Source organism: Cryptotermes secundus, unplaced genomic scaffold (genome assembly GCF_002891405.2).
Source record: "Cryptotermes secundus unplaced genomic scaffold, Csec_1.0 scaffold928, whole genome shotgun sequence".
Lineage (NCBI taxonomy): Eukaryota > Metazoa > Arthropoda > Insecta > Blattodea > Kalotermitidae > Cryptotermes > Cryptotermes secundus.
Window position 1 is genome coordinate 1,770,446 of NW_019738362.1, and position 21,892 is coordinate 1,792,337.

Here is a 21,892-nt window from a genome sequence, read left to right on the forward strand (position 1 = left end):
TTTGGAGGTTGCTACTGCTTCAAGACCGCCGAAGAGAGTGGCTCGCTCGAAAGCCAGGATCATGGGTTCGAATCCCACTTAGGGCATGGATGTCTATGTGCGTTTATTCTATGTTTGTGTTGTTCTGTGTGCAGGTAGCGAACTTATGACGGGCTTATCCACCGTCCAAGGACTTCTACCGACTTTGAGAAACTGAAAAAGCTTCCGAAGTCCACAAGGGCTGTAGAACCATAGGTAGATAGATTGATAATGCTTTAAGTTTACGTTAAAATGCTCTTAAACTTATAAATTAAAGCATTAGAAAGCGCATTTTAAAAGTAAAATTTAAAGTCCTTGTGCTTAATTAATTAAGCACCACGCCATGAAGACGTGTGTGACCTAGGCACTAGATGGAGGGGTTATCTTCACGACCCGGACGCTTTACCCGCGGGACCTGTTGTGTAGGAGGGTGGGCGGACCCCAGAGCCGGTCTGGATGCTGTGGAATACAAAATAATCTGTATCCCCAACCGGGAATTGAACCCCCGGCCGTCCATCCCGTAGCCCGTTTAAATTTGAATTTCATTGTTTGAGAAGATATTTTAGTCGACAAAATACAGGAAGGGATGAATTGTAACCTAAGAAGCTGATAGGAGGCAGCACTGTAGAAAGTTCTTGGTTCGAATTTTGGCTAAGACAGTGGTTATTTTTACCAAAGATTTTTCGTGGTATTCCAGAGTCCGTCCGGGCAAAAGTTTGGTTATTACCTTGACTTAACCGTGGTCGCTTCCTTCCCAATTCCTTACCAATCGTTGCATTCCACGCGATATGGTTTAGCTACTGACATCGCTGTAAAACAAACAACAAAAAGATTTCAATTCATGTGTCGTTAAATGAATAACATACATTCTTTCGGGATATGACGCCGTGTAGCCTGGTAGAGGTTAACCGACTTTCGGAGGCATGTACTTCCTCCTCCTTCAGGACCGTAAAGTAAGCCAAGCAAGTCCTCGACCCTAACATTGCAGCATGGCGTCACTTCTGTGAGCAACGCAGCTCCACGAAAACACCCTGACGTTGGTAATGCAATTTCAGAGCGCTGTATCACAAACGTAGACTGTGCAGCGGGCGGGCCCCTACGCAAGATCCCGGCGTGCCAAATGGCGAAGTCTTCTAATGCCTTGAGTTATTAATAAAGCCCAGTTGCTTTTTGGTAGGTCACAATAAACATGGCCCGAGTTCTTCTTCTTCTTCCCAGCAGGAGGTCGGCGAGAGAGAGACGGAGCATTAGGACCGTGAGGATGAGTAGAGGGGGGCGGGGGGTGGTTGTCATGTTTGTGGTGGCTCGTGAATCATGAAATAAACAGAATCGCCTCGTCCGTGCCACGATCAGTGACATTCCCTCAAGTTGATACTGATTCAGCTCCAGGTACTTCGTATCGTCTGGACTGTGTCACTGTTCCTGATGTTTCGGAGATATAAACTGCCTCCTTCTTCAGAGCCGACAGCATATAGTCTACCTATGAAACTCTGGCAACACCGCACATATCCATAAACTTCACGGAGATGAGCCCTTCTTGAGAAGCCGCCAGTTGTTCAGCTACTCAAGAACTTCCCAGAATTGTATGGAAATAGAAGGTTTATTACTGTGTTCACAAGAGCCCTCCACTAGTCCCTATGCTGTGCCAGATGAATCCAATCAATTCCACTCCATCCTATTTCTCTAAGATTTTTTAATATCATCCTACCACATACTTCTTAGTCATCCTGCTGGTCTATTTCGTTTTGGCTTTCCCACCAAAGCCCTCTATTAATTCGTCTTCTCCTTGTGTGCGCTACATGCCCTGCCCATCTCATCCTCCCTGACTTCGTCATTCTGATTACATTTGATGAAGAAAAGTTATGAAGCTCCTCATTATGCAGTTTTCTCCAACCTCCCGTGACTTCGTCTCTCTTCGGTCCAAATTTTCTCCTCAACACCCTGCTCTCAACACCTCAGTCTATGTTTCTCCCTTAATGTCAGAGACCAAGTTTCGCAGCCATGCAAAACCACAGGCAAAATAATAATATTTTTAAGTTTTCAGACAGCGGAATTGAATGGACACGGTGTAGGGACTCTGAGAGGCAAATCAGTTCCAACTTCCGGTCACCAGGAAAGCAGTTTCCTCGACTGGGGCAGCCGATCGCAGCAAATACAAGCGCAGTCTGACGGTCTCTCTGTTAGTCAAGAACTTGGAGCCTGCAAAGGAACCCCAGTTTAATGACCATGCTCACAAGAGACTTAACACTGGACTCTGTCGCAAGCCACATGAATGCAGGCCACACTAACACACCACATTTTAATATTATTCTCTCATCCAGGCCAGAGTCGTGTAGTCTCTTCACTTCAGGTTTTCACCAGCAATCATTTTAGCCTACATCTCGGAAGTAGGCTTATGCGATCTCCATGCTGTCTGTGTGTCTGTGTATCCCCCCTATTAACGTTTGAATGCCTCAACTTGAACTCGAACTTGGTATGTGGGCCCATCTCAACGGCGTACTTCATAAATCCCTCTCGTCAGTTTTGTGCGCCTGAATGCGTATCCCCCCTTTCGTTCCTAGGCAGCGGCTCGATAAAAGCGTTACCATGGTAACGAATACACACGCAACAATTGAAGAATTGTTGGAGACGTCGATTTCTATACGGTTCGTGTCGTATGAGAGGAAAGCAGACTGTTAGTTTTCCCAGAACTTGTTGTTTCCTTATGATGGCTGGTACCCAAACGTAAATGGCCGCCCATTGGCTGGCGGCAGGAGCAGACCGAGCGTTGGAATAGAAATTATCCAGGAAGTCGAAGTGGGCTACTCAGAGAAAACCAGTATCACTTCGGCCAAATGAACTGACCCAGAATTGAACCCGGGCCGTTGCGTTGAGAAGCCGGCCACTAACCGCCCTGCCACTTTTGGCATTATCCAGATTATCACGGCCAAAAGGGCCCAAGAGTGGAGACTGCATCAGCCGCCAGTGACCAGGCTTGTTTCCGTCTTCGTCACCAGCGAGCACTGAACACGCGTGTTCTCCGGCACACGGGCAATGTGCCTCTCTGTCAGCGATGTGCTAATTGTCGGAGCGCGGTCATGTGACACTCAGTAGCTGGGCCAGGCAGTGAGGCAGCTCGGGAAGTAACGGGCCACGCTCCAGCGAGTCTCCACGCTCCTCACTTTTCCTTGTTAACTCACGCACTACAGGGGCTTAGTTAGTTAGTTAGTTAGTTAGTTATTGGAGAGGGTGGGTTTCCCCATGCACTGAGACCTGTATTGGTCCATTGTGCTTCCCTCTATGANCAGCCCGCCAAAACATTACTCTTGCGAGGGCAGCTTTAGTCCTCCGCTTCCCACCGCGGCGGCCCGGGTTCGAGCTCAGGGCAGATCATATGGGATTTGTGGTGGGCAAAGTGGCACTGGGCCAGGTTTTCTCCGAGTACTTCGGTTTCCCCTGCCAATTATCTTTCCACCGACTGTTCCACGCTCATCATCTGTCATCCGGGGCTGGTATAGTTGCTGAAACAGTGGTCGACGTAGCAAGTGGGCTCTGTCTCACTCCACCCCGAGAAATAAAAACCAACTACTAACAGCTTGTCATGCTTCGGACTCTCAGAGCGGTGAATGACGTATGACGCCGTGCAGTTTGGGGGTTTATTATTTACGTTTCTTAGTAACCTACAACCTCGATTTTCAAGGAAATGCTAGAAGAGCTGACGTTATGCCCATAGCATTGTGGGTAATAAAAATATCCCTGTAACACACCGTGGAAGCCCATAGGGTTGTGAGACGTCGAGGTTCCCACATTTTGTAGACAATCGGCTCAAAGATGACGGTGAGGTCAGCCTTACGCGCTGGCCGCCTTTACCCCCAGGAATATTCCTGGTACTCATTTCTGCTAGAGGCTGAGTCGACCCCAGGGTCATAGTGCAGCTGGAAGGGTTAGCTCGATTGAAAACTACAATGACCTCATCGGGATTCGAACCCGCGACCTTCCGGCTTGTAGCATAGTGAACCAGCACTGTGGGTACTGCTGCGAATGGTCAGGCAGAAGGTTTCTCCGAAACGATGACGTTACCAGACTGCGCGCTGTCACCGAAATGCTTGGCTTATCCGTAACGTTGTAGACGACTTTTCGTGGGTTATTCAGCGACGCTCTTAGTACGGAAGCGGTGTAGTGACGGACGGTAGGATGGCGAAAGACGAGTTAGAAAGTATTTGGAAAGAAGTGGCCGAGGCCTATATCCTGCCATTGACAAATAAAATTCTGCGCCCGTATTCGGAATGGGCTGCGTTCGAATCTTGGCCCTCGTGATTAAAGTTTTACATAGTTTTCCTCAGTCTCTCAAGCAGACGCGAGGATCAGGCTGCGGCCGCTTCCTTCGACATCCTTTCCGATTCATCATTCATCATTGAAGAAAGCAGTCTTCTGGGATTTGGCACCGTGTATATGTGGTGTTAACCGACGTTTCGGAGGAACGTATCGCCTCCATCTTCAGGGTAGAAGAAAAAATATAAGAAATCTGCAAACGAAGAGACCGTGAGAACCTGTAAAAGCAGACTGTCTGCTTTTACAGGCTCTCACGGTGTCTTCGTTTGCAGATTTCTTATATTTTTTCTTCTACCCTGAAGATGGAGGCGATACGTTCCTCCGAAACGTCGGTTAACACCACATATACACGGTGCCAAATCCCAGAAGACTGCTTTCTTCATAGTCACCGCTGTGAAAGCCTCAAATCTTACAGTCATCATTGATCCTTGCATTCGACACGATATAGCGTAGCTACTGTCAGGGTCGTAAAGTAACACACAGAACCATTACATGAGCTTCTTCTGAAGCTTTCGTATTTACCAGACTACACGGCGTATCATCCCAAAGGATACCATCTTTGTTGCTTGTACTCAATGTCTGTGTGAACTTCGGGTCCGTACTGGGGGGAGGGGTCAGGCTCAAACATTGGTCCTTACTTTGTCTGTCGTACTGTTTGGGCGAAGAAGGGACACGTGTCCTTGCAGCCTGACAGCGAGGAGTCGTCACGTGATTACACGTGGCCCCTTCAAAAACATTGTTTTCGTTTTAAATTATGTGACGTTTTTGTGTTAATGATGTTTAATTTTTGAAAATATGGCATTATTTTGAAATTATGTTTTTTGACTTAGATCCAATATACATTACGAGTAATTTATTGTTTATTTATGTGAAAAAAATTTAAGATGTATATAATAATTTTCTATAACGATGATTTCTTCCTGTTGTAACTATAAAAATATAGCTAATTTAAGAACAGCTGTACAGCAATGTCAACGGAAAACTGGGCTTGGGAATAATTTGAATCGTACACCAAGAAATTGGGAACCATGTTAGGGAAACAACGATGTTCTAGGTCAGACTGACAGACAGACAGATTCTGGAAATTCGCTCTTACTCATCTGGGCCGTTATTATCCTCTTTCAGAAGCTCGGGTAGATCAAAGTAATGTACAGAATAACTTGTTTCAATTGGGAGACAATAAGCAGCAAGTATTTTGGCCAGCAAAGTGTTTGGATCTAAGAACACGAAAGTGGATAGCTACAGTGTTACGTGGTTGAGGAACTCTGGTCCGCATGCCAAGCCTAATTTTTTTTATAGTCGTGAAAATGGACTTAAGTTACAGGCTTTAGTAAAAATACTGGGAAGATCATGTCATGGAGGTTGAGATAAGCTGAGCAATTTAACGAGAATTGGACAAAGGATAAAGGATAAAGCGTGTAAAATTTTGTAAGATTTGAATAGGAGAGACCACTTACAAGATATATGCCTAAGTGGAAGAATAATATTAAAATGGGTGTTAAATAAGTACGACAGAAGTTTGGGAAGTGGGTTAATCTGGCTTAGGGAAGGGAAAAAATTGGGACCCCTTGTGAATACAGAAATTAACGTTTGGGTTCACTAAAATGTTGGGAATTTCTTGACCATCAGCTTCTGTTCGATTCTCATGAATTACTTTTTTTTCCCACGTGGTATTTCTGAAATGTAGGAGACTATGCTTGGTAAGGCACGTAACTAGAATGGGAGAAACAAGGAATACACACCGATTTTTGTGGGGAAAGTTCTTGAGAAACATCCACATAGTAAACCAAAATATAGAAGGTTCCACACCATTGAAATGAACCACGTTACTTTGTTTTCTCTTATGATACACTCATATCTAGAGCAGACAAAATTATTGCCGTTTACATTTTGAAACTTTATGCCCTTATCATTGCTGTGATGATAGTTTTGAATTTCTCTGCTAAGGACTATTGTCACAAACGCCTTTATCATCGGTGATAATTTTAAATTTGTTTGCTGACTGATACTGTCACAGTAGAGCTCAGCCCTCAGGTCTTTCCTGTCGGACTTAACATTCGTGGTCCCTCCTCGATACGGGGCCTACAGTACCGATAACATGTGCGTCCTCGTGACTCCAATTTCCTCAAGACACGGAATACAGGAGATGAGCTCCATTTCCGTTTGCTAATGGCGACTGCTTGCCAGGGGTTCTTGAAATCACAAGGCAAGACGAGCAGTCAGTTCATCTTACCCCCTGAAGGCACCTCCCCGCAGATTGCTGTTCTAATTGACTTGAAAATAAATGCTGAAGTGTTTCCAAACATAGGCGCCATGTAATTCACTTTGTGCTGGGTGAGAGAGGATGGCATTCTTGAATTCTCTTCGTTTGGGGCAATTTAATGTTGCTTTAGATATGGCGTGTTTTTGTTTTGGTGGCCCAGTAATTGGGCATAAAGATTTATGAGTTCTTGTTTCGTCACTTGAACCGGAAACTGTGACTCAGCATGGCAAGGAAGGAAATTAGTGTTGAATATGTTTGTAGTGAAGCAAATAGAATTGAAACCTGCTTTAATCGTAAAAAGAAATTCCACGTTTTGCACAAAGCGTGTGTATTTATGTGATTCATACGATTCTCATAATAAACAGCCATATTCCCCTAAACAGCATTAACCGGTTTGGCTTTGTAGCGGAGACGTAATGTGTTTTCTGTGAGGTACGGACTGAATTGCTATATATTCTGCCCACACAGTGTATCTGTATGTTCCGTATGATTCTCACAGTAAACAGCAACTGTTTCCCTAAGCAGCATTAACCGGTTGGGCTTCCTAGCGGAGACGTAATTTGTTTCCTGTGAGGTACGGACTGAATTGTTATATATTACGCAGAGACCAGAACACTTCCAAATGCTGCTGTTTTCTCGCTTCTCGACACTTTACATCCTACACAGCGTACATTTGAGAGCCGAAACTGCTGTCAGTTTCTCCGTAAATTGAATCGTCCCTGATGACCCCTCGTCCATTTTTCGTCCGATTTTAATAAGAGTAGTTATTATATTCTCTCATTTTCAGTCGCGTTCGCAAAAGCGATAGGGCTCAGTCGGGCCGCCAGTATTTATGAAACAATTTGAAAAGCGCTGAACCGATATTCATGAAATTTGAAATTGGGGAGTTTTACTAAAAATTTCCCTTGCATACCAGTGTTGGTTATCTGGTTTAAAACAACGGACATTTTACATGGGGAAGAAGACGTGTTTCTGTGTATGTGGAGCACAGCTCGCTAAATATGCATCTGAATGGAAACGACGATAACATTAAAGTTCTGGGAAGGGACACATTATTATATCCGTTACTTCTTTTACGTACGTTTTTGGTTTTTCCATATAATTAAGCAAAATGGAAGCTGAGGTTGCATTTTCTTGCGTACGTTCCGAAGAAGCACATCGAATAATTAACAGTGACCTCGTGAAGATAACCCAAGTCTCTTATTCCCGATAATAATTAAACGAAGCGTCTTCCCGTCTAGATTTGTACGTCCTCATGTATATACTTATAACCCTAAATTTAATTACAATATAATTGATCGCACTGCCGTAGTGTCTTTCCTCGGCTGTATTATGGAAACCTATAACAGAACAGGCGCTTCAGGTTTTCAGCAGATGACGAAATTAAAAATTTGTTGAGTTTAGAGAGCTCTGAAATTATATTCTTTTGTTAATTTAATGTAGAGGCCCAATTACAAAATGAGTGAAGCATATTTAAAAATACATATATTGAGTTTCCCTTTAGTGGAATAACAGCAAACTCGGAAGTCATTATCGTATATACAAAATGTGATCCTGTAGTCCTGAAGAGGACGGAACTTGTGGATCAAGAGAGACGTAACGTAATGTGAAGAAAGAGAAGGAAATAAAGATAGTAAACAACTCTCTGGAACTGGGCCCTTCTTGAGAACCCGTCAGGGTCCATAACCGTGTTCACAAGAGCCCTTCACTGGTCCCTATTCTGAGCCAGATGAATCCAGCCCATATCACTCCGCCATATTTCTGTTAAGGCCCATCTTAATTTTATTTATTTAATTTATTTTCATGCATGCTATATTCTTAGCCAATCTCATCCTTCTTAACTCTATCATTCTAATTATACTCTGAGAAGGGTTCAAATCATGACGCCCCAACCTCTTAGCATTTCATTCGTTTTCGGTCCAGATATTCCCCTCAGCTTCCTGACCTCATACTTTCAGTTCATGTCAAGAGACTAAGTTTTAGATCCATACAAAACTAGGGACAAAATTTTATTTTTGTATGCCTTTAAGTAAAGATGTCGCATGAATGTAAAATAGAAGTAATCTGAAATGTGTCATATTTTTACATATTTTACAATTTCACCTGAACGCAGTTCGTTTTCGCTTTGACACGAAGGCGCAGTTGAATAGTTCTGCCGCAACTGTGAACCCGAGAGACGGAATCAGGCTGGCTGTATTGTGGCTATCTGCATTCGCTGGTGTGTGGACCTCGGTCACTCGATCACTCATAGCCCCATCCCCCAACCGCGTGATAACAAAGAGCATGAAGCACGAATAAAAAAGAAGGCAGCCAACAAAAAGAAAAAGATGCCAGTCACCAAGAAATAGAATTGGAACAAAAGACGTGCTAATGCGAATTCCTTTTCGTGTTATCAGTTGAAGTTGGCTTCTGTTCAATAAATGTGACTGTGCTAGTTAAAACAGATCAAGTCAGAGGAATTCACAAGTGACATTTCAGCACTGTTATCGGAAACTTGTTTAAAATTCTTCCAAAGTTTTTATTTTGTCTCGTATAGTAAAACTGTAAATGTGAAACCTAAGCCAACATATACCGCAGTCTCCAGTTTGCCGCCCATTTATTTCAGTGACAGTTTAGCCAATGAACCACTTTCCTTGCTAAATGGATTTTTTTTTCTGTGGCGCTACAGCCCCAGTTTGGGCCAAGGCCTACCTCCATGAAACTCTCCGTTTCACTTCGGTTTACTAGATCTTACACATTCGGTAGGACCCCTTGGGCGAGTGATCAGCTCGTCGCAAGGCCCCTAACTGTAGACAAACACAGAAAAACGCACACAAACATCCATGCCCTGAGTGGGATTCGAACCCACGATCCCGGCTTCCGAGCGAGCGAAGACAGTGCATGCCTTAGACCGTTCGGCTACCGTGACCGGCGCTAAATGGATTAGTCATGGTTAACAATATCCATTGGCCACCTAGGTCACCTGACTTAATTTTTATGAAATTACTGAAGTGACCGTACGTAGAGAAAACCAGAAGAGTTTCATTAATGTTAAAGTCGGTGGTATAGTATGATGAAAATTGTTTGAGTGCATCGTTCTTGATAAACCAGTTAATTATTTCATTACTGCCAGTTCATTAGAACTCGTGCTGTTTAAACAGAGAAAGTCTCCAATTTCCTGCGTTGGTAACACTGAGTCGCACCACAGCTCCATTACCTCGCAGCTGATAATCATGCATTGGCTGCTTATTGGAAACGTCGCACGTTTCTGCCGTGCCGGGAGCTGGCGTCGATGTCACTCGACATGTAGGAGCGGGCAAGGAAAGCACAAGACGGCTGTCGTCATCGGTAATGAAATTATTTTGCGATTTACTAACGGAAATGACCGTATTAACCTACATACGATGGACTCTCCTACCTGTGCAGTAGCCCATAATTTTATAGATATTTGAAGGAGGCAGGAATAAGACCCTGGTATGAACAGTGCCATCTTATTGGTTATGCTATATAGTTTGAAGACAATCTGACGTTTCGGTGGAACATATCGGAAGCTTGCTGTCTGATTCTGCCGATTTCTTGAATGTCTTACTCTTCGGCCCTGAAGAGTCCTCCGAAACGGGAGGCTCCATCCGAACTACGCGGTGCTGTACCCCAGAAGTCCGTGGTCTTGACTGTCGCCTATGTTGGAGCCTCAAAAACAGAATGAGGCCTGTCTGAAATATACGTGGATAAGGTTGTCAGAATGATAATATGTGGGATAGCCCCGGCTTTGTTGTGAGCACATCTCACACAGCAGCTTAACCGTCTGAAGCCTGAAGTCTGTCTGTAGCGAAACATTGATTTAAATTGAATTGCTCACACACAGCCACCCGAATGATCACAAACACTCGCTGAAAGTCAAAGTCATAGTCACATGAGACTGATGCTCAGTCGGTCAGTAAGTTCTTCATGATCAGATATTTATTACTGTTTGACACTTACGGTCTTGTTTCTTTGGGGCGCCCTCTCTGACGAAAGGACGGGTCTGTCTTTTGTATATGCTGCTGGTCCTTGCCAGGGCAGTCTTTCTCGGGCCCGAGTCCCTTGGGACTCGCGACCATATTTTACTATCTCAGGTTTGAGACTTCCATTTTCGTCGCCTCCTAAGATTCGCAGGGTCACGGTGGAAAAGAATGCTTTATCGGTTCTTTTCTCGACTGCCTTTAAAAGAAGCTAAGAACGATCGGGGTCGAGACTTGTACTCCTCGGTTCGAAATTTTCCAGTATTCCGGCTGTCATAACGGGAGATTTGCCTGTTTCTATCCAGTTTTCTATGTCAGTGCCGGCGTGATACTTGGAATCAAGTATACCACTGGACGCTGCCTAATCTGAGTTGGTCGCTATATGTACCGCAAAACCAACACATGCCAGGACATTTAATTTGAACCTAATTTGATCTCGTTTTAATTGTTTTTTTCAGAAATATGTCGTCGAAGCGGAAATCTCCGCCGACAAAATTTCAAGAAAGCGGTGGTTTGGTCACATCGGAGGACAACAGCACTACAATTCTGCCAGCTACAGTCAGCGTTTCGAACGCTTTATCTTCAGCAGGCGGTGGTGGTAGTGATGGCGGAGGTCTGACCGACATGGACGAAAGTAGCAGCAACAACCTGAGCGACGCAGGCGACGAGGATCGAACTCCAGTGTCTCAAGGTGGTAACGCTGCTTCTCTTTATAAACTTTCGGATTCATCTTCATCGTCGCCGGCGTCTGGAAGCGAACTGGAGGACTGTCCGGCCGAAACTCTGGAACCCTCACCACCGAACAAGAAACAGCGTTTGCTGTGCCCAACGCAGCAGCACCACATGGAGTACCACAACAACTCCAAGAGCAATCTGGTTCCTCCCCCTTCGTCTCTACTCCCAGCTCTGTCGGCCATTCATCTTCAGCAGGAGCATAACCCGTACCAGGAACCCGTGGACAGTGGTAACAGCAGGCGAAGAAGTCCCTCGGACTGTAGTTCGCCCACGCTGGACATAATGATGAAATCGGGGGGTGTTAGTAATCACAATAACAATAATAATAATAGCACGACTCATAATAATAACAGCACAAGTGGTTCGCATCCTGTCAAGAGGACTATGGATGACGTGCTCAAGAGATTAACCTCCAAGATGCACATAAGTAACGTGAGAGACGAGAAGAGGCCAACGCCAGCCAGCACGCCCACCGGCAAATCCCTCGGGTGAGTACCCACTTTATTCTTCCTACGCAGACTTTCGAATCATAGTGGTAACTATATGTACCAACTGCTTTAACATAAACTCTGCATTCTGTCTACAGAGTATATCTGTATGTTTCGTATTGTTCTCACAATAAACAGCTGCTTTTTCCCTAAACAGCATTAACCGGTTGGGCTCTGTAGCGGAGACGTAATGTGTTTCCTGTGAGGTACGGACTGACATTATATAGGCCGTATCATTAAAATAAACTTCAGGCTTCCCCATGTGGAGGCGGGTTCGAATACCTCCACCGTAGCCCTGAGAATCCTAGGGGGCGACGAAAAGGGAACCCAGTGCCTGGGAGTATAACTGGGTCACCCTCTTCCTGGGGGATATAAATACGGGGACCTCGCCCTCTAGGTTGGAGAGTCTCGAATCTGAGAACAGTACAACATGGTCATGAGTCCAGCTGGACTTGGACCTGAAATGACTTCACTGGCGAAGACCAGCAGCATTTGTAAACTGCAGACACGTCTTCTCCTCAGAGAGTGCACCCCACATCAGTAAACCCGCAGCTGTCTGACAGTAACAAGAATCTGGTCTTGGGCCGCAGTTTGGGGCTTGACACAAAGATGGATTGACTGACTATCCGACGGTCGTAACAGAACTTTGACTTTGACTATTAAAAGAGGACGTAATTTGTACATTTATGCCTAGTAACATAGGCGAGGTAATGTAATGTGATATAAGTAGGGAAAAAACAAAAATGACCCAGATAACGAAATAGAATTTTTCGCATCTTTGAGTGGCAAAGACGTTGGACCCTCTTGACACTTTTGCTGACAACTACAGGTAGACTGCAGACAATTGCCACTGACTCTCTTACTGATTGAAGTTTTTAAGTTGAAGATTAATTCACACATCGGCAGAAGCCCCCGTCTTCATTAATTGTTCTGAAAATCACAAGCGTCCGAAGGCTGTCACATTTTCGTTACCCTTTCGACATGGAGTAGGTCTGCCTCTACAGTGCTTTACTCTGTGCAGTCTTCAAACATAACATCGAGGTTGAAAAGACAATACACCTGCTTTGCGTTCGAGGGTTCCCGGTTTCAAATACCGGCCAGAACACTGAGAAACCTGCTTGCGATTTTACCCAGTCCCTCCCAAGTAAATTCCTGGATAGTGTCTCAAAATAGGCCACAGTAACTCTCCTGTGTTTTCCAACTTATTATTTACCATCACCCTATCGTTTACTGTCAGGCGTCGTTAAATAAATTAACGTTTCGGAGAAACCCTATGCTTCAGTCGTCAGGTTAGAAATGTAATCAGAAAAAATCATCCGAAACGTCGGCCGAAACGAAGAATACACGGTGCCTAAACCCAGAAGACGACTTTCTTCATTGTCATCGCCGTGAAAACCTCAAAACTTACATAGAAAAAATATACTTTTGCCTTCAATAATTATCCTCTCTTCGGACACGCGAAGATTATTGTTGTCTTCTGGGATATGAACTATTTTCCTCTTGCCAGTTGCTTGATTAGCTCGTAAGGGACACATCTAAAAAAGGAACATCAGAATTGAAATTTTCAGTTTGCTGAAGGTTGAAAATATACGCCGAACATTTTCGTTTGTAAATGCTGCGTGAGGGCAGAGATTGAAACGAGTAAGTATGGTACATTCCGTAGCATTTGTATCGCGTGAAACGCATAATACACGTAATTAGAGATAAAGATAATAAAGAAGTTGGAGATGAGTTCAAGAAATTTATTTTGTTTACCCAGAAGTCGGTTGTAATATAATCAACTGTATTAATGACACATGTGAACTTCGTCCTCTAGTGATGACAGTCTGCGAGCCTCCTCGAAGTGGGGTACACTGTAATGCCTGCTGGGGTGTGAACTCATGTACTCTGGAAGATACGTATAAATATTTCGAAGGAACTCGCATCCCCAAATCTTCAGTGTATAAATCAGATATTATACCCTGATGATATTATAATTAGTAGATTTCTTCCTCAACGTAGGTACTGCGGTAGATATGTGTAAAAGTTTCGAAAGAAATATTGCCGCCATCTTCAGGTTATAAGTCAAATTATTCTACTTTGAAGATGAAGTCTTTAGTTGTTTCTGAATGTATGGTATCTTTCTGTTAGTTGTAATTTTCTTCTTGCCTGAAGATGCAAACAGTACACATTTTCGGAAATAAACAATTTTCTTAAACTACTGCTTCTTGCTACAATAACTGTCGCTCCTTCTTCTCCCCCCTCGAAATAGAGTGTGTCTCACCTCTCCCATGACTTACTCTCTTCACCCACACTTCTACTATGCTACTTCTCTTGTCTCTTGCAGTGGCTCACAAAATTTATTATCTAACATCTGTTATTAGATTCCTTCCTTGAACACCCAGGCTAGTGAGCACTGCACTGGTCTTGTATGACATGCACGATAAGGGTGCACAAAATTTCGTCCTGGTATTCCTCCCGCACTCCACTTTTACTTTTTCTCTAACCTCAGACCTGAAGGATCGATACAAATTTCTTCAGTTTCAGAATTTACTTCCCACGTCGAGGCTCGAACGGCGGTCACTATGAAGGGCACAGTTTTCTCATATGCGACGCCATATAGTTCGCAGAGCGCCCGACGTTTCGGAGGAACGTGTAGAAGAGTAAGCCTAGCAAGAAACCAGTCGAGCTTACCTTGCAAGCTGCTTCTCCTGGCCGTTTTTGCTTGACATTCTCCGAGCTACACGGCATCACAAACCAGGAGACTGCGCTCTTCATTTTGACAACTGAAGAGCCTGGGTGCGGGCTTCGGAAACTGAATGTAGAGGCGTTTGTTTGATATTGTAGTTCCAGTAGGATTCCACAGTTACGCGCTAATTATCTTCGCTCCAAAGCGGTATCTCAGCAAAAAGAAGCTGTTTGAAAATGACGCCTACTGTATCCTTCTTCAGGGTAGACGATGTAGCCAGCAAGCTCTCCGAAACTTCGGTAGCTTTATATTTAATTTATTTAACGACGACGTGAGCAACTGAGACTCCATGTGATATAGTCCATATAGTCCGGTTGTAGGGTGATAAGGAATAATATTTTCAAAAGAATGTGGAAAGATGTGGTCATGGCCTGTTTCATACTACTATCCCAGCATTCGCTTTGAGGGTCTGAGAGTGAAGCATACAATCCTGTCAGTAAGTAAGTATCCCAACCGAGACGGAGGCAATATATTCCTCCGAAACGTCGCTACCCTTTTAGCAACGTACACGGCGTCACATCCATTTACTCTGTAAGAACATAATGATTTCGACTTGCAACAGGCAATGGACACTAAGGCGGATATTACGTTTTATTAGAAACGCTGAAGAATCGACTGACCTCTTATTAGAGGTTCGATGTTTCATTATTCAGCGCGACCTCTTGCTTCATAGTTGAGATCACTTGAGTAAATAGGAACAAAGTCTGACACAGTTATGGCTCTTACCAGGAACACGCATTTGTTCTGCGCTCAGAATGGATCTTATTGTTCTCCCAGACTTGATAACAAGGCGATTCTGCGCACCGCATCTGCAGGACTCGTCTTCATTATCCACCATCCGAGGCATCTGAAGACGCGTCATACCTTACAGAAGAATATACAGTCCTCTGTGTTCGTTCAGGGAACAGAGTCAAGTGCATTTCTAATAATGGTGTTAATATTGCCACGTGTATTTAGGGTCTTGACCAATAGTAACAGTTTGTGGATTGGATGACTGGATTTATTAACGCCCTCATTTACAATCACTCTTAATAAACACCAATTAAAGCGCTATCGCTTATTTACCCACTTCACAGATCACTAGAACACGTTAGCCGTTTCCTGGCAACGGTTTTGTCGCATGAACTATCACTTGAAATCGCTCTGAAGTCTCCTTGCCACTTCCTGCAGCTGCCAGTTCCGAAGACTCGACCCAGTTCACTTCCGACTACTGTTCTCTACTCCTACAACAGCTGTCAGCTTCGGAATTCGCTTCGCTTTGCACGGACTCCACAGAAAACACAGCTTATATTGTTGACGAAGCCTATTTACCGCGCCGTTGTTTACAAATGTATTCCCCATTGTTGTCACGCTCTTAAGCGGGAAGTTGTTTACCGGGCCGTTGTCTAGTAATGAATATGCACGTTACTATATCTATGTCGCTGTTTGACGACATTTTCAAAGATATTTTACGCACATAACAGTGTAGTTACTACTCTACAAGGGAATATAAGTTTGATTCCCTGCAGGGACAAGAGATATTTCTCTTGGCCACAACCACTTCCTTGTAAATTAGTTTCTGTTTATCATTCATATAGTACCCTGCTATTCAGTGGCTTACATTCGAGGTACTGACCGTCGTTAAGTAAATCACAAAAGGAATTCTCCACAATATGACACGGAGGCAATTCGTTTGAGATGTCGGGAGGATGCGCTGAACGGTCGCTCGACAGGGTCCTGACAGTTCTGGAGCGCGGTGTTGCCAAACCTAAGTATCAACATCAACGGTTACTATAACAATTCTCGGAAATCACGACAAGTCCCGGTGACTATTCTTGGAAAACACCATCAGTCCACTTTCGGCAGGGGCATATCATTAAATTCTTTCGCGACGAAATTAATGAAGATCCTTGAAATATTTACTGAATCGCTTTTATTTGACCTTGACCTCGACTGCACATGCTGTCACGTATCCAGGTAACGCGACAGGAAGCTAATGGGTTCCGGATAAGTTGATTACAATTACCCAAAAATCAGGTCTCCTACACGTTGCGACCCGACTAGTCTGACGTGTGCTGGTTCTTAGCTGAGTCTTCTGTCGCCTGGTGTACTCTTGCTTCTCTCCTCCAGTGTGCTGTCGTCTCTTGTCTTCACTTCTGCACTTCTGAACTTCACTTCTGTGTCCGAATTGTCGCTTCCGGCTTCCTTTTGTACCTGCTAGGTAGTTGGGAGACCGCCTCTGTGGTCTAGTGGCCAGCGTTCTTGGCTAGTGATCCAGAGGTTCCGGGTTCGATTCCTGACGCAATCAGATTTTTTTTTTCTGAGAAGGAGTGGGTCTGGAACGGGGTCCACTCAGCTTCGTGATAATTGAGGGGATATATCAAGGAAATAGCGGCTTCGGTCTAGGAAACTGAAATCAACGGCCGTTGGTATTTGTTGCGCTGACCACGCGACGCCCTCTATCCGCAAGTGTTGGCACTAAACTTCGCCGACAAGCGGCGGTCGCTCGGTCGGTACATTTCGCTTGCGGACTGAAATCACGGAGTTTGTTTTAGGCCGCTGGGATAGCAGACACCTCCTTGAACATTTCTGTTTTTTTGTTTCCATGGTAACGGTCTGCCTATGTACGCGTTTATAATTGTCACCCAGACAACGATGCATTCACTGCTCCCTGCTGTAGCAGAAACATGTTACGGAATCGTTGGCTGGCAATGGACGCCCGCTCTGACTCCGATATTCCGGCTTTCAGGCGGCACGTCACAATACATTCTAGGTTCTCACAGCGGTCACTAGGAAGATTTTTTTATCTTCCAATATTTTATTTTTTGTCGACCGTTTACGGCCTGTGAGTGTCTGGAACGTTCATCGTCGGCTGGCAAGACGAGTCATGATTGATGAATTGTAAAGGATGTGAAAGGACGCAGCCTAAGGAAGGACTGAGGAAAACCACAAAAATAGCTGAGGATAGTCGATGTTACGGCGAAGACCTCACTCCTGAACGTTACTGCTTAACGAGCCTGTTCCGCTCTCTGGGATGTCACGTCGTGTAAACCAGTAGACCTTTCCGACGTTTCGGAAGAAAATGTCTTTATTCATTCTTCAGCCCTGAAGATGGAGGCATGAGACCCCTTCGAAACGTTAGTTTAGTCCCTTCCTAAACAATGAACGCAGTTTCTGTAAGACTCTGAACAAGTACAGGGTGATTCATCGACAGGTTCATCTATACAATTCAGATCTGCAATTCCTCAGGTGGCTAGGCGCTGGTGTCACACTATGGAGTGCCGGGTTCAGTCCCGGGTGCCTAATTGTGGGAGACAATATTGACGAAATGAAACTGGAGAGGGGAGGGTTCTCTCTGATTCTCTCGCCTTTCCCCATTTAATCATTATTTCACCATTGCTCTGTACTCATTTATGACTGCTTCCTGAGGTGTGCGATAAGCTCTTACCAGGCAGCACATTATCATATCCTTGGTCCGTAATTCTGGGGCATTACCCTGAGAAGATACTTGGCTGGCTACGGACTGAGAAAATTTACCTTCCGTGTTAAGAACAGTGGGAATATTCGCAGTAAGTTTACCCGGTATCGTGACCTGTCGTATTTCATTTTACGCTCACAGATGTCGACACTAAAACACCTGTGTTTGCCACCCGTAATTCTCCATAGATGGAGACTCAGCCCCACACGTGTGACGTCTTCCTGTGGCCGCAGTGTGACCATTGTGAGGCTCTCCTGGAGCCCGAATGCGTCACCTCGGGGGGCTGATAAAGTGGCTTGAAATACGCCACGACCAATGCCCTCCATCTGAATATGCAAGTTGGTGGCCAAGCGTTTTGTATGATACCGATACGAAAAAGAATGTGAAGGTGATTTGGGTGGAGGGAGTGGTTGCAGTAATGAGAAATACCGTGAAGATGGAGACAGAAAGTTTCCTGCGAAATGTTGGCATCTCGAGTTTTGGAAGTGATTGGTTCGAATCTCGGCAGGGATATCGGTGATCATGAACGGTAATTTTCGATGTTTTTCTCAGTCTCTTCAGGAAAATTCCGGGTTGGGACCTCGATTGTTCCAAGACCTACTACTACTACTACTACTACTACTACTACTACTACTACTACTTCTACCACCACCGCGTCATTTATCCGGCATGATTGTGAAAACAATTTTTTCTTTCTCTGTACTTTTATTGGGGCACGCGATAGCGTAGTTGATTGAGGCACTATGCTACAAGCCGGAAGGTTGCGGGTTCGATTCCCGATGTCCAGCAGCACTATGGCACTGAGGTCGACTCAGTCTCTGAGAGACATGAGTACCAGGAATCTTGCTGGGGGCTAACGTGCGGCCTGTGCGTAAGGCTGACCTCACCGCCATCTGTGAGCCGATTGTCTAGAGAAAATGTGGGAGCTTCGACGTCTCACAACCCTATGGGCCTCCACGGCCTGTTACAGGGATAGCTTTACGTTTTTTTACCTATAATTTTATTTCCTTCCTCATTTCTTCCTCATTATTTTCCCCAGTCTTTTATTTGTCCACTCTGTTGTCATTCCTTTCCCCCTGCCTTCCTCCCTCTCCTTTACGGTGAAGAATTTCGCTCACCCATGTTTTCCCTGTTCTTTATCGCGTATGTATCGTTATTTCTCGTGCCCGTTACTTACCCGTCCTTCGCGGTTTCTCGCCCCATGTGTCAGTTGCGGTAGAGAGAGTTTCGCTTCCGCGTGATGGCGTTGCGGTCGAACGCGATACGACTTTGCATTCTTCACGTAACCAGCGGCCCCTTGTCAGTACGGCACGGCGCACCATGTGATCGCGGATGCTGGCCACCTCCAGGGACTGGGGGGAAGAGGGAAGCAGGGGTGGTCTGTCGGAGTTCGGGCTGGACAGGGGGCTGAAATATTACATAAGTCCGGGCCCTCTTAGACAGGCTGTCATTCCAGAAGAAGAGCTCTGCTTCTCGAAGTTATTATTATTAGTAGTAGTAGTAGTAGTAGTAGTAGTAGTAGTAGTAGTAGTAGTAGTAGTAGTAGTAGTAGTAGTAGTAGTAGTAGTAGTAGTTGTAGTAGTAGTAGTAATCATAGTGGCAGCGCGGTTGTCGCCTGCACAGACACTGAGATCGTGGGTTCCAATCCCGCTCGAGGCATGGATGTCTGTGTGCGTCTATTCTGTTTGTGCTGTTCTGCCTTGCGACATGCTGATCCCCCGTCCAAGGAGTCCTACCGACTGTAAAACGTCAGGAAACTGAAAAAGCGGCCAAGGCCCAAGAAAGGGCTGTAGAGCCACAGATAGATAAATACACGTAGTTAGATAGGTGGTGGTAGTAGTGTTAGTAGTAGTAGTAGTAGTAGCAGCAGTAGCAGTAGCAGCAGTAGTAGTAGTAGTAGTAGTAGTAGTAGTAGTAGCAGCAGTAGCAGTAGCAGCAGTAGTAGTAGTAGTAGTAGTAGTAGTAGTAGTAGCAGCAGTAGCAGTAGCAGCAGTAGTAGTAGTAGTAGTAGTAGTAGTAGTAGTAGCAGCAGTAGCAGTAGCAGCAGTAGTAGTAGTAGTAGTAGTAGTAGTAGTAGTAGCAGCAGTAGCAGTAGCAGCAGTAGTAGTAGTAGTAGTAGTAGTAGTAGTAGTAGCAGCAGTAGCAGTAGTAGCAGTAGTAGTAGTAGTAGTAGGGTTATCCTACAAATGAGATGGAAGTATTTGGACGTGATTCAAGATCAGAATAGGGACCAATGGCGGGCTGTTGTGAATACGGTAGCGAACTTTCTGCGCCTACAAATTGTAGGACAATTCTTAACACGCTGACAGTGGCCGAATTGCTTTCTGCGTAGGATTTGAGGTTCTGTGGGCGGTGACTATGAAGCGAACAGTGTTCTGAAATGTGACGCCGTGTAGTCCGGTAGGAGTTCACTAACATTTCGGAGGAACATACTGCTTCCATCTTCGGTGTCGAAAGAAAAGTAAACCTTGCTTCAACTGATTTCTTGCTTGGCTTATCCTTCGACCCTGAAGATGGAGGTGATATATTTGTTCGAAACGTTCGCGTCTCTCCTAACTACACTGCGCTATGTCCCAGAGGAGCATACTGTTATCAATGTCTTCATGAAAATGTTGGTCCACAGCGCCGGTGAGCAGCAGTCCGAGGCGACGCCCAGCGAAGCCGGCGTCAATAGCACCGTAATGGATGGGGCTGCCGTGCTGCACCAGGCGCTCGCCGGGGAGACGTTCCTGGAGAAGGAGCGACGCTTGTCCGAGATGATACGACAGCTGCAGATGTTGAGGGAACAGCTGCTGAGCCAGCAGGAGCTGCAGACCAAGGTAGGGACAGCAGCCGCTTACGAATACCTGGAGCTGTACTTCCATTCCCCCATACGTCGCCGTGGTAAGATATTTAGTCTGAGACAGAGACAGATTTGTGTATTATGTTGGGGGGCACGAGGTAGCGTAGTTGGTTCAGACAAAATGCAACAAGCTTGAATGTCACAGGTTCGATTCCCGATGAGGTCATTGATTTCTTTTCTATTTACCTAATCCTTCCAGCCGCACTATGGCCCTGGGGTAGACTCGGCCTCTAACATAAATGAGTACCAGGAATCTTCCTGGGGGTAAAGGGCGGCCGGAGCGTAAGGCTGACAGCATCACCGCCACCTTTGAGCCAGTTGTCTAGAAAATGTGTGAACCTCGACGTCTCACAACCCTATGGGCCTTTACAGTCTGTTACAGGGGCAGTTTTACTTATTACCCTTCCTTTTGCATGCGTTGAGAATTCTAGAGGAAGGCTTGTCATTTTGTGACGTAAGATTTCCAAATATTAACTTTCCCGCCTTCTCTCATATACATCTCACGAAGTGATAACACTGAGGCCGAAGTTTAACTCCATCTCTCTCGGATAACACGCGCAAATAGCCACTCGTGTACGGTCTCCTTTCTATAGTATATTGTGCCTACACTGTTAACAAGAACTGAACGCTCGTTCGGGACCCTGTTTCGTCACTTCCTGTTTGTGTAGCGTGTTAACGATAGACAGTTCGTTGCTATAGCAACAAGAGATTACACAATGCCATTTACAAATCTTACGATTACAGAACATTTTCAGCCTGTATGCGTAGGAGCCGGGATGGCTCTGTCGGTATAGTGACGGGCTGCTGTCTGGACATTCGGGGTTAGAACCCCGAGAAGTTCACGATTTTTCTCTTCTCCCAACGTCGTGTCCAATAGGTGTCGGGAGCTCTTTCATGGGGAGCAAAGCGGCCGGATCGTGAAGCTGACGACTCACGTCCGTGTAGTGCTGAGGTCAAATATGATAAACCTATACCTCCACTCCCCCCTTAAAATCAAAATTGCCCATTTTCTGGTGAAAATCTTCAAGATCGAATTCAGAAATGATCTCTTCACCTGTTTAGGCGTCTCA

The 21,892-nt window shown here is 45.1% G+C and overlaps 1 protein-coding gene across 1 annotated transcript in view; it reads left to right on the forward strand.

Annotated features, from left to right (window-relative positions):
• The window catches only part of LOC111870912 (putative uncharacterized protein DDB_G0285119), a gene marked incomplete at its 3' end in the record, with an annotated part of 239,925 nt that extends 219,126 nt beyond the window's left edge, over positions 1–20,799 (forward strand). The window contains 2 exon segments of the mRNA XM_023863542.2: positions 11,031–11,795; positions 20,604–20,799. Coding sequence (XP_023719310.2) covers positions 11,031–11,795; positions 20,604–20,799 — 961 coding nt within the window.
• Between the last annotated feature and the right edge of the window lie 1,093 nt (positions 20,800–21,892).